At 48.0% G+C, this 12,612-nt stretch overlaps 1 protein-coding gene across 1 annotated transcript; it reads left to right on the top strand.

Annotated features, from left to right (window-relative positions):
* The first annotated feature begins 1,214 nt into the window (after positions 1 to 1,214).
* On the top strand, positions 1,215 to 12,375 carry DHRS7B (dehydrogenase/reductase 7B). Its single transcript, XM_021549757.3, has 7 exons — positions 1,215 to 1,269; positions 5,877 to 6,052; positions 7,590 to 7,705; positions 8,364 to 8,574; positions 9,210 to 9,302; positions 10,498 to 10,650; positions 10,988 to 12,375. Exons 1-7 carry the CDS (start codon positions 1,244 to 1,246, stop codon positions 11,191 to 11,193), a joined length of 981 nt encoding a protein of 326 aa, XP_021405432.2. The 5' UTR covers positions 1,215 to 1,243; the 3' UTR covers positions 11,194 to 12,375.
* Positions 12,376 to 12,612: the final 237 nt, after the last annotated feature.

Genomic DNA, 12,612 nt, shown 5'->3' with positions numbered 1-12,612 from the left:
CACAGGGAAAGACCTCTGGGATGAGCTTGGAAACATTTCAGTATCTCTGACTGCTCTGTAAATATCCCTTCTGCTCACAAAAACCTTCACTAAGAGGAACTCCCTGTGCCTTTCCTTCCTCAGGGCAAGAGTTCTGACACTTTTGGATTTTTGGGATCACTGGAGCCAGGTTTGTGCCACAGCCTGGCAACGCCCCAAGGCCCTTTTCAGTGCCAGGGGATTTAAAACTGCACAGCCTGCAGCTCATCCAGGCCCCAGTTCTGCACAGAGCTCTTGGAAAATCAGGGAAACCTGGGTTTTTTTCCTCATCATGGATTTGGAAGAGATTCTGCAAAAATTCCTCTTTTCTCCTAAAGGAATTTACTGCTCTTCCTCAGAGTCATGCCTTGCACAGTCCTGTCCTGTGCCAGTGTCCCACTCAGGGATTTGGGGATATTCCTGTGCCAGTGTCACTTTCAGAATTGGATTTTGGGGATGTCCTGTGCCAATGTCACTCTCAGGATGGGATTTTGGGGGTGTCCTGTGCCAATGTCACTCTCAGGATGGGATTTTGGTATTTTCCTGTGCCAGTGTCACTCTCAGGATGGGATTTTGGGATATTCCTGTGCCAGTGTCAGTCTCAGGGTGGGATTTTGGGGGTGTCCTGTGCAGGGCCAGGAGTCGGTGCCCCCTCCAACCGAGCTTTTTCTGTGATTGTTTCTGATTTTCAGCTTTCTCATGTGGAGGGACCAAAGGGGACAGCAGCAATGAGCAGTGACCGCTTCTGGCAGTTCTGGGAGGGCTCAGAACCAGGATCGGCTCCGTGGGCCCAGCAATGGCACAGGAGGAATGGGCAGGAGCTGATGCCCGGGAGGTTCCACCTGGGCATGAGAAGAAACTTCCCCGAGCTCCGAGCAGAGGCTGAGCCTCCCTCCCTCCATGGGGATATTCCAGCGCTGCCGGCATGCAATCCTGTGCCGCTCTCTGGGACGGCCCTGCTGAGCAGGAAGGCTGAACCTACACCTCGCAGTCCCTTCCAGCCTGACCCCTTCGGGATTTTGGGATTCTGAGCCTGAGGGCGATGCCCACACTGGGGGGAACCGCGAGAGGGCGGAACCTCTGCTTGGCATCGCCGCTCTCCGGCCGGGTGGCACAGGTGGGAGGACAGGTGAGGGCAGCTGTACTCCGGAAGCGACTTCCGGTTGGCGACACTAAGGAGCGGAGTCCGGGCGGAAATGCCCCGGGCCCACTTCCGGTGGTGGCCATGGTGACGGCGGCGGCGGCGGCCAGGTGGGGACGGAGGGGACAGGAGGGGACAAGGAGGGGACAAGGAGGGACACCCGGGAGGGGCCGGGCGCTGCGCGGCTCGGGGAAATGCGGGACAGCCTGGGGGAGCGCGGGCTGGGGCGCGCAGGGACACGCGGCGCTCTCCGGGGCAGAGTTCACCGCCGGGAGCGACGTGAAACGCCAAATTCTAAATAAATCCACCTAATTCTAAATAAATCAGGGACACAGCGCCGTCTGTGTTCTCACGGAGCTTTAGGTGGCCGTTCATTTGGTAGAGGTCTGCAAAACGCTTTCTTTGGAACAACAAATGTTTCGGTTTTCTCATCAGGCCGCCCTTGTTTCTGTCCCAAACACCAGCGGAGGAATCCCGTGTGGGAGGGCGGAATTCCAGTTTGTACCGGAGTAAAAGTGGCAGGAAGATAATGAGAAAGCGATTTCATAGAATCCCAGACTGGCTCGGGTTGAGAGGACTTTAAATCCCATCTCGTTCTACCCCTGCCCTGCACAGCAACACCTCCCTCTAGACCAGCTGGCAGAGCAGATCATTCCTCAATCCACGCTGGTTTTTGCGTGCTGTAAACGCATTTTTTCCCCCTGCTGCTGCAGGCAGGATGCTGAGATCCAACAGAGGGTGACCCTTCAGGTGATCCTCCTTGCTTTTGGGAATTCCAGCTGGGCTGTTGTTCTCCTGCTCCCTGTTTGCAATGAGGATCTCTGTCCACTTGCTGCATTTCTCCTGAGGAGTTTTTTACTCCTTTCAGAAGTTTGAGTTCACTTCTGTCTTCTCAGTGTGGGGGTTAAATTCCCCCTCCCCTGGAAAGGTCAGAGCCTGTGTTCCCAAGGTTTGTTTTTAGAGGCTCAGCTGGCCTTGGACACTCCTTGGATCGCTGCCATTTCCAGATTTAACTCGGGGCTGTCCTGCTGCAGCTCCAGCTCGGAGTCACTGCAAGTGAGCCCCTTCTCAGGTAGGACCTTGTGCTTTCTTCACACTAAAGCCCTCACTCGAGCCTGGAGGGGCTGGACTTTGTTCCTTAGGAACACCAGGATTTTTTTCCCTTTCCTTTTATCCCCCCAGCCGCTGGATTTGGGATTGCAGCCTCCCAGCTGGTGCCACTTGTCACCTAAAGGACAATGTGATTCTGGGAGCCTGCAGCTCCACAGTCACTTTTATTCCTCCCCTTGTTTGGGGAAGCTTCCAGGGGTTTGGTTCTTTAGGATCTCATCTTTGCACCCTTTATTATTGAATATCCTTGTTCCTCCAGAAACCATTGTCCTGCTCCTTTTGTAGGAGAACACCCAGTTTTGTTTTAAGGGGAAAGTCCTGGGTTTATTTTTAATTGGATAAATGTGATTTATTCTATGGGAAGCTTTCAGAAAGTTTCCTATCATCTGTATTTGCTAAGTGTTCTTATTTCTGCTCTCCAATAACCTGCATGTTCCAATCCTCCTTGGGATGGAGAATTGGGAATTACAGGACTTGCTTTACACCAGTTAAGGAGCAGTGGCTTCTCCCGGAGTGAAACCCTGCTGTAATAAACATTACCTATTAATAACAGAGTTTATTTCAGTGTGAATACCCAAATTATTGAACAGAGGTGAAAGTGGGCTCTCAGACCTTGCAGCAGGAGGCCTGAGAAAGTCACTTCATCTCAAATTTGCTGTGCACCCCACGTGTTCCCCACCCTCACCCCCGTTTTTAATGTGACACAGCATTTTCTGCTCTGGGGAGCTTTGGCTGCTTCACTGGGGTTTGTGAGAGAAGCAGGGCATGAAATGAGAGCAAAACTTGCTGCTGTAGGTCTGAAGTGCTACAGAAGTTCTTTTGTCCCAAATAATTTATTCAGCTGGGTTGTCCTCTCTCTCAAATCTCACTGAACTGAAATTTTCTTTGTTTTGGGGTTTTTTTAAGAGGCCATTTGAGCAGCTTGGAAGAAGGGACTGCATCTGCATGCCCCAAAAAATATATATATTATATATTATTATATAATACAATATATTATATAATAATATATTGTATAATATATCAATAATAATATAATTACATTTTATATTTTTATATATTATATATATGTAAACATATATATTTATACATGTAAAATATATATTATATAAAATTATATATAATATATATTATATATTATATATAATTATATATTATATGGTATATAGTGTGTATAATACATATAATGATATATGATATATTATTTATTATTTATTATTATATATAAATAAATAGCTGTAAAATACATATTTTTATATCTTTATAGAATATATATTTGCATATATATTTATATAAAAACATATATGTAAATATATAAAAATAGATTTAAAATATATATGTATATAAAAAATAAAATGTAAAAAATACATATATGTAAAATGTATTTATATTAAAAATGTATATATTTATCTATAAAAAATATATCAAATATAAAGGGATTTACATCTCTGATTGGCAAATCCGCTCTTGCTCCTCTCCCTTCTCTTCCCCATCCCATTTTTCCCTCCCCAGAGCCGTTACCTGTTGGTTCAGGCTCCAGCCTGGAAGCTGCCAGAGTAGGGTGTTGCTCCTGCCTGTGTTCTTGGTTTGCTGCAGCCCTCAGGCAGAGATGGACAATCTGCCCAGTTCCTGTGTATAACATGGAGAAAAAGGACAGAAATACCAGAAAATATTAGAAATATTTTTCAGATCTCAGCGTGCTGTAGTTAGGAGAGGTGTCTGCAAAGCCCCCTGTTCTCAGTTACCTTTTCACCTGCATTTCTCTGAATCCACAGCAGGGCCAGATTTTTCCAGTGCCTCGTGAAGGAAGTGCCACTGCACCTGCCAGCTCCCACTTTGGAAATAATGGCAGGGCCTAAAGGTGGGCTGAGGGGTTTTTTTGGATTCCAGAATGTCCTGTAAGCCCAGTGTCAGCACAGCACCTGCCACACCTCGTGTTGTGAATCTCAAGAGACAGTTGAGAGAGCAAAAAAAGGGGAATCATAAAGAAGGCAGAAGCAGTCAGGAGAACCTTCCCATCCAGCCTGAAAATCCAGTGGCCTTGTGTCAAAACGTCTATTTCCCAGGAATTATTTTAGGGAAGATCCATTCTCTTATGCCAAATGAACTGTCCCAATCCCTGGCTGCAAACCAGTGCAGAGTGCACCCTGTGTGCACTCCCTCAGCACAGGGGTGGGGGAAGAAGATGCTTTGCTGAATGTTCCTTTTGTTTTTCTGCTTTCCCACCCTGGCACACTCCCTGTGCCCGGGGGAGCTGCTGTTCTGATGCCTCCCTGCATTATCCACAGTGGATCACAGCAGGAAGGACTTGAGACATACATGAGTCACTTTGGGAATGGGAAGCTCCAAAGAACCCCAAGAAGAGTTGTGTTCTAACTTGATGGCTTTGTTTTTTGACCTTGCCAAGTTTATTTAGAGCTGTCTTTATGTGTTATTTTATTGTGTTCCAGCTGTACCTCCAGAAATATTTATTTTATTCAGTTCACTACTATTTCAGCTAGCTGTTCACTGAGCAGCTATTTGAGGAATTCTCTCCAAGCCCCTGATGGATATCTGGAAGAGCCTGACATTTTCCAAATTAGCTCTGTTCCATGGCATGCAGAACCTCTGCCATCCCCTCAGTCCTCCTCAGTGACACTGAATTCTGCCTTAGCATTGTAGTTACCTCTTGTTTTCTGCTTCTCATGCTCCCCTTTGTTTGAAGGAGCCCAAGCTGTGTGCCCAGAATTTCCCAGTATCTTCCCAGTATCTTCCCAGTAAAGGCCTGTCTTGCAGTTCAGACTGCAAGAGTTCAAACTCTGTGTGCACAAGAAAGAAGGGGAGGGAAAATACCCTGATGTTTGGTTCTGATTTCGTATGTGACCCAGAAGATTTGAGGAGGAGGCTGTAATTAACTTCACCCTTACATCAAGCTTTGATAAAAGCTCAGGGATATACAGAGGGAAAAATAGTGGCCTTTTCATAGAAGTCCCACTTGCTCTTTGGCTCTTAGTAAGCTGTCACATAAACTACTCCCCTGAAGGAATGGCTTAGCAAGGAGATTAGGCTATGCCTTGGTATCAGAATCCAATTCCAGGATGAGATTTCAGTGTGTTAAGCAAATTACTGGCTGAGAGAGAAAACCTGGAGCCTCCAAAAGGCAGACTGGCTTATATCCATCTGGGATAATACACAGTCACTGATCTCTGGCTTGTAGATACTCTGGTACTGGATGTTTTAGAGAAATCTGAACAGTTTTAGACAATCAGAAGAATGTGGGGAAATATCCCAGCCCTGGGGAACTTCATCACAAGAGGGTGAATTTAGGGCAAAACATGGGAACAACATCCCTGAACCCGAGTTTGTGATGTGACAGCTGAGAGGATGCAATGCCAAGTGTCCTGCTGGGATGTTCACATTACTATTTCAGTGCTTAAAATTGAGTACTGATATGAACTTTCCAAAACCTAAATGAAGGGATGAGAAAATCTGCTGAAGATACAGAGGTACCTTGTTGGTTTATTGCTGGTCTAAGGCAGGATTAAGAAAAATAATTTAAAAGTAGTTTTCAGGCCTTTGCTCATTTTATTTATGGTGAAATGATGTCTTTCCTTTCATCCTGTGGCTCTAGGAAGACAGTTCAGAAGGGAAGGCTCATGGATTTCACAAGCACTGTCATCATCCCGCTGCTTTTTGGCAGCCTGGGGATCTTCGCGCTGTTCCGGCTGCTGCAGTGGATGCGGATGCGAGCCTACCTGCAGGAAGCTGTGGTGGTGATCACAGGGGCCACCTCTGGCCTGGGGAAAGGTATGGACCCAAAGCAGGCCACCAAGGGCAGCACAGGCACGGGGCTGTGGCAGGAGCAGCTCTTGGAATAAAGCAGGAACGAGCTGAAAGTTCCTGTTGATCGAGTTTTGAGAGACACAGCTCCCACCTGAGTTATGACCACAGCCAGTGCAGGTTTGGGTGCAAGGAAGTCTCAGCATTTGGTACAGAAAATTTAAATCTCTTTGTATAAACTGGAGCTCATCAAAGCAAGGAATTAGATGCTGTTCTTGTGCTGTCAGGGGTCTTTTCCCTAAATCCTGAAAAAGCCAGGAAGCCAAATTGTTTCTTTAAAACCTCCCAGATGTGGTGTTCTGCCTTCATGTACTTAGAGCTGCTTTGCCAAACTTTCCACTCCTTCTCCTTGTCCCTCACCTTCAAGTTAAGGTTCCCCTCATGGTACAAATCCATGCACTCTAAAGTCAAGCTCTTGGCATTATTAACACCAGGAAGTATTTTTTTCCAACTGAAACTTATGTTTTGCTTCAGTGGCTACATTCTCTAATTCTGCTTTCTATAATTGCTTTAAAAGCTGCTTGAAGAGAAGACAAGGTGCTGTCTGCTGTCAAGGCCTTTCATTAGGATGAGTACATTTATGGAACAAATAGAGCTTTAATTGGTGCTGCCTTTGCATGTGAGTTTGTCCCTAAGGACAGGGGTGTTCAGGAACTGGCCAAAGGAGATGAACTGGTTCTCTCTGCCTGCCTCAGCCAAAGAGTGGGAGTGGTAAAGGATCTTGTACTTCTCATCAAGAAGAGAGGAAATTAGTATTCCAGAAGAGACCTTCCAGCTGGAGCTCTGCCTGTGCTGTGGGGTGTAGAGACTTCCACCACTGTACTGTAAAGTTTCCTCTATTTTTGACTCACTTGCAAGATCTTTTACAACTTCCCTCACTTGTAGTTATTAATACACCAGACCACCTCTAATTAGTGTGTGTTCACTGCCATCCACTGTCATCCCTTATGCAAACAAGGAGTTTGTCCCTCTGGCTCCCAGAGGGGACAGGAACATGCAATTAGGAGGACAATAGCCTGGCATCCCTTTTCCAGGCTTTTCCCAGTGAAGAGAACCACCTTGATGAAGGCATTAAATCCCAGGCTCCAAGAACCTCTGAAGGTGTTCATTAAAACTGAAACTCCTAAGACCTGCGTTAGATGACACACACAAGGTAACTGTGGTCTCTCTTAAGAGAGGTGTAAAGTCAAAAATAAAGAGGCACAGGCAGATTTGACCAGCTGAAGGGGAGGATGTGTGAACAGCACAGTAAGTGTCTAACCAGCACAGTATCTGTGAGCACAGCAGCTGCCTCACCACTATCATGTGTCTGTCACAGTCCCAGGAGAGTGGGATGTGGTTGTGACCTCTCTGACAATCAGTCTGGCCACCACACAGCAGCAGTAAAGCCACCTCAGACCCTGCCAGCAAACTGCACTTGGAGCTCTCACCAGGGCTGATGAGCATCTGGCCTTTGGCTGGTATTCACATGCCTGCTTTTCTCTCTTCCTTGCTTCTTCCACAGAATGTGCCAAAGCTTTCCATGCAGCTGGCTCCAAGCTGGTGCTCTGTGGCAGAGACAGTGAGAAGCTGAAGGAGCTGGTGCAGGAGCTGTGTGCTGTGAAGAATCACCGCAAGAACGTGAGTGTGGGACCAGGACAAGCCATGGGCTCACATGGCCTGGAGTTCTGCTTGGGTTCTTACGGAAGTTACAGAATTGCCTCTGGGTTATTCTCTTTGGAAATAGGAAAAATCCAACTGTGTGCTTAGGGATGATGCTGGGATAGTACACTGAGCTGGCATGTCATTCCTTGTAAAAACCCCCCAAAAGAAGCCATCTTGGCTAGAAATGGAAGTGAAAGCACACGAGGGCAGAGTCCAGACCCTTTACACCTGCACCTCATACACTGAATCTGGAAAAATGACTTTATTTCTGCTCTTATTTTTTGTTTTTGCCTGCTGACTGTGGCCAAGAAAGGTACTGCTGGCTTCTGCAGAAAACATGGGGTTTTTTTTCCTTTTTCAAATGCATTTCTTTTAATAAGACAATGGGAAACTTTAGTACTTGAGAACTCCCTTGTCCCTTTCCTAGGCTCAGGGATAGGGAACAGGCTACAGGAGCAGAGAAGGAAGAGCACAACCTGCTTGTGCCATAAATTCCTGCCACGTGGAACAGCTGCACTGTAGTTGCACAGGGTTTGGATGGCCCTGCTCCTGTCCTTCCAGAGCTGGAGGATCCCATCATGAGCTGGCACACCCAGCACTCAACTGTATTTTGCTAACTTTAGTTTATTCACAGACACACGAACCTCACACTGTGGTGTTTGACCTCTCGGACACCAAAGCTGTGGTAAATGCTGCTGAGGAGATCCTGAAGGCCTTGGGCCACGTGGACATCCTGATCAACAACGCTGGCATCAGCTTCCGAGGCACGATCGTGGACACAGAACTGCACGTGGATAAGAAAGTGATGGAAACAAATTACTTTGGACCTGTAGCCCTCACCAAAGGTACCTGTGGTCCACAGGATTTGGCTGCTGCCTCTGCAGAGCAGCACAACTGAGCACAGCTTCACTTGTGTTTGTCTCTGTACCTGGTGCAGCACAGGCTGAAGGGAGGTTTGGGGTTATGGGCAGGCCTGAGGCCATGACTGGGTGGGAGATACCCCATTGGAGATGATCCCTGGTTCCATCTCCTCTCCAGCCTGGCAGGGGCTTGGGAAGAGATCCAGTTATCCTGTCTGCACTGACAGAACACTGGAGAACGTGGTGGGGGTTCCAGTGGAGCTGCAGCTTTCCTGGGAAGCTTTGGTCACACAGAAAGCTCAGCCTGGAGCGTGTCAGCTGCAGGAAATGGGAAGATGTTCAGGTGGCAGGAAAAGCAAATCCTGCTGCTCAGTGTGTGGGAGATCAGAGCCACCACAGCAGCCCTTGTGCAGCCTCTGGCACAAGGAATCTCCTCACAGGTGAACCTCCCTGCCAGGCACAGCTGCAGTCAGAGGCATCCCAAGCACTGTCCCAACCCCTGCACTGAAGAGGGATTTTGTAATTCCCTTCAGCATCTCTGAGTGCTCTGAAAGCTTTGATTCTTGACAGCAGCAGTGGCAGGACTGTTGTCTGAATGGATCTTTTCTGTCCTTTGCTAGCACTTCTCCCCTCCATGATCAAGAGGAGACAAGGCCACATTGTGGCCATCAGCAGTGTGCAAGGCAAAATAAGCATTCCTTTCAGATCTGCATGTAAGTACCTCCACAGAAGATGGGAAAGACATATTTGAGGCACCAGGCTGAATAAATACTTGGCTCCAGCTTCCACATTTAGCTCTCCATGGAACTGGCTGTGTGCATCACCCTCAATGGGGTCAAAAACCACTGACAGCACTCTTAAATACAAAATCTTATCCCTGTCCTAAAGTTTTTAAGGGATGCAGAATGTGTTTTGAAAACAGCTTGACAGTCCTCTCGTGTCACTATAATTCCATAATTTTATGGTATTTTGTCCTTGTAATTTGTCTGCATTATCTCCTCTAAGAAGGCAAGAATTTTTTAATAAATTATGAAGTTCCATAGTACAAACAATGCCAGAACAAAAGCCTAAACAATCTTGACCCAGCAAACTCTTCATGCTAAATCAGTTATGACAAGGAATATTGGTGGAATTAAGATGGATGAACTAAGATGAGAGCATTTGACACACAAGCATCTGTAAATCACTGAAAGTGAACACCAGAAGCAGAGTGGTGATGGGATGGGTCAGGAATGTCTGAGCCATGGGTTTTGCAGGTGATGTGGGTCCAATTGCTCCAGGAAGTGTGTTCTGAGGAGCTCCCAGGGTGCTTGCACAGGGACCAGAGCCACGTGGATCTGGCAGCAGGAGCTCAGCCCTTGCTTGGGTCTGCAGCCTGTGCTGGCTCTGGTGCTGCTGGCGAGGTGGTGGCAGTCACAGGCCAAAAAAAAGGAGTCACTCAGCCATTTCATGGGGGAAAATCCTGCCCTAGGCCACGCTGCCTTGCTGTGCCTGCCTGTGTGATCTGGTGCTCCCTTTGTGCAGCCAAGCCCTGAACCTGCTCTGCAAGTCCCTAATGCTCAGCACATGCAGGGCAGCCAGCTCTGCCTTCCAGAGGTTTTGGGTCTCCTTTATCAGGAGTGGGAGGCAGCTGGGGTTCACTCTAGAGTGCTCTGGCAGGGCTGTGATACTGAGTTCAGGATCCCAGCCAGTTTTCAACTTGAGTTTATGTTTTGTTTTCTTAAATTGCCTCTGATTCCCACTGCCTGTTGCTGCCATTCACTAAACAAAAACAAAGGTAGAGGCTGGAGAACAGCTCTTGGGTTCTTGGTGAGAAGTGGCTGCATTGCAGTGAAAATCCCATTCACAAAGTGAAAATTCCTTCAGCCCTGCTCCTCCTTGCTGTACAGTCTTTTCCCTGTTTTCCAGATGCTGCCTCCAAGCATGCTACCCAGGCCTTCTTTGACTGTCTGCGAGCAGAGGTGGAGCAGTATGACATTGAAGTGACAGTTGTGAGCCCTGGCTACATCCAGACAAACCTGTCCCTCAACGCTGTCACAGCGGATGGATCTCGCTATGGAGGTGAGATACCACTTGCTGCCCTATGTCTAAAGCATCTCCATGTTGTTTTAAGGTGTGTTTGCAACACATGGTCTCTGGTGGGGACACAGGTTAGCCCTGAAGGATCAAAAACCAACTCTTGATGCAGGGTAGGAACAGCAAGCCCCAAAATTTAGCCTTTCCAGACAGCAATTATTGCCTTCAGGGCCAGCCATGAGGAACAGCTGCCTGTGCTCCCATACACAGTGGAGTGAAAACCAGAGCAAGCAGCCACGTGCAGTCAGAGCATTCCTTGGAAGGGCACCTCAGTGGGGGTTTACCTGCTGCTGGTGGTGCTCACTCAGCTTTCCCTTGGCAGTTATGGACAAGACCACGGCCGAGGGACAGACGGCGGCCGAGGTGGCTCAGGTGGTTCTCAATGCAGTGGGACAGAAGAAGAAGGAAGTGCTTGTGGCTGGCCTGACCCCCTGCCTGGCTGTCTACCTGAGGAACCTCTGCCCCAGGCTCTTCTTCACCTTAATGGCATCCAGAGCAAAAAAGGAGAGAAAAGTAAAGGGCTCTTAGAGCTCGGCTGCCCTGAGCAGGGAGAGGCTGAGGCCCTGCAGTCGGCTGGGACATCACTGGAGGTGCTCCTGCAGGAAAATCCTTTCTCAAAAATCTGTTTACCATTGCATGGAGACTGGGAACTGGTTTCCCTTACACTGCTGGAAGAGGAACCTCAGCTGGAGAAGGAAGGGTGCTTGGACAATGGGGGAGAGCTGAGGCTGCAGGGGAGGGGTCAGGGGAACACTGCAGCCAGGAAGGCCCCTGGCTGGGAGACTTCTCACCTCACTGCAGGCATGCTCAGCTTTACTGGCCTGCTACAAATAAAACCCACCTGTTCTGCCTTCACACGAGCAGACCTTGGCTGTCCCCAGCCCTGTGAAATACAGTCCTCAGCTGGGAGCTCTTGTGATCAGTGTCTCATTCCCACTCCTTCCAATCTGATCCAGGACATGCTGCTTGCAGTGGGAAACTTCACAGCCTCTTCCTGTTAACGTGCCAAGTCATCTGATAAATTAAGATCAGTACAGTGCCACTTTTAAAGAAGTAACTGATGTACAATTTGGGTGTATTTGGCATCATTTTACCTGTCTGAATCATGCCCTGCTGATGTACTGGGACTGTTAATTCTGCAGCGACAGCGCTCTGTGGATCCCAGCCCAAGGAATGCAGGGAAGCACTGAATGGCACAGCAAGGCAGCTGCTGCCAGGACACACTGCACAGGTGACAGCAGCACACCTGGGCCACCTGCAGCTCAGAGCAGGCGTGACCCTCTGGATGCCAGGCACTCTCTGGTACTAGAGAAGAGTCCATGTGTGTAAAGTGCAGAGTGTCGCAGACAGACCCTTTGTTCTCATCTGCTTTAAAGCAATCACAGATGCTAATTAGGATCACATCCTGTGGGGAATGTTACCTGCCTGTTCAGGTATCTCCTCAGGGAGCCTGACACCCTGAAGGGTGCCATGTTCCATTCCTCACCCCTTCTCCTCATGTGAGGGATACCAGCACCACTAGGAAAAAGGAACTGCTGCACAGATACAGGAGAGAAATAATCTTAAAATTGAAATAAACTCTACTAGTAGGAACCAAGGTTCAGACCTCTGCCACCTCCAAGCACTTGCCAGCATTTTCCATGTGTCCTGCCTCACTTGTCCTGCCTGGGAGTGCACATCTGATGACAAATAAATTACGTTGCCATAAAATTAATCCCTTGGTCTACTCGTGCAGCACGTAACTTAAGAGGAAGGGAAAACAGGAGGGTTTTGTTTTTCCTTACATCCCTGCAAGGTGCTACTGTACCAGCAGTAGCTGCAGAACAACATGCTTTATCCCAGCCCTCTTTATGGGACCTGTTAGCTTACACAGTGTGAATCCACAGAGGATTAGTCACACAAACTCTGATATGGGTGTGCAGGCTCAGCAGGACCTTCTGCTTCCAA

This window comes from Lonchura striata, chromosome 16 (assembly GCF_046129695.1).
Source record: "Lonchura striata isolate bLonStr1 chromosome 16, bLonStr1.mat, whole genome shotgun sequence".
Classification (NCBI taxonomy): domain Eukaryota; kingdom Metazoa; phylum Chordata; class Aves; order Passeriformes; family Estrildidae; genus Lonchura; species Lonchura striata.
This window is presented reverse-complemented; position numbering and strand designations above follow the sequence as displayed.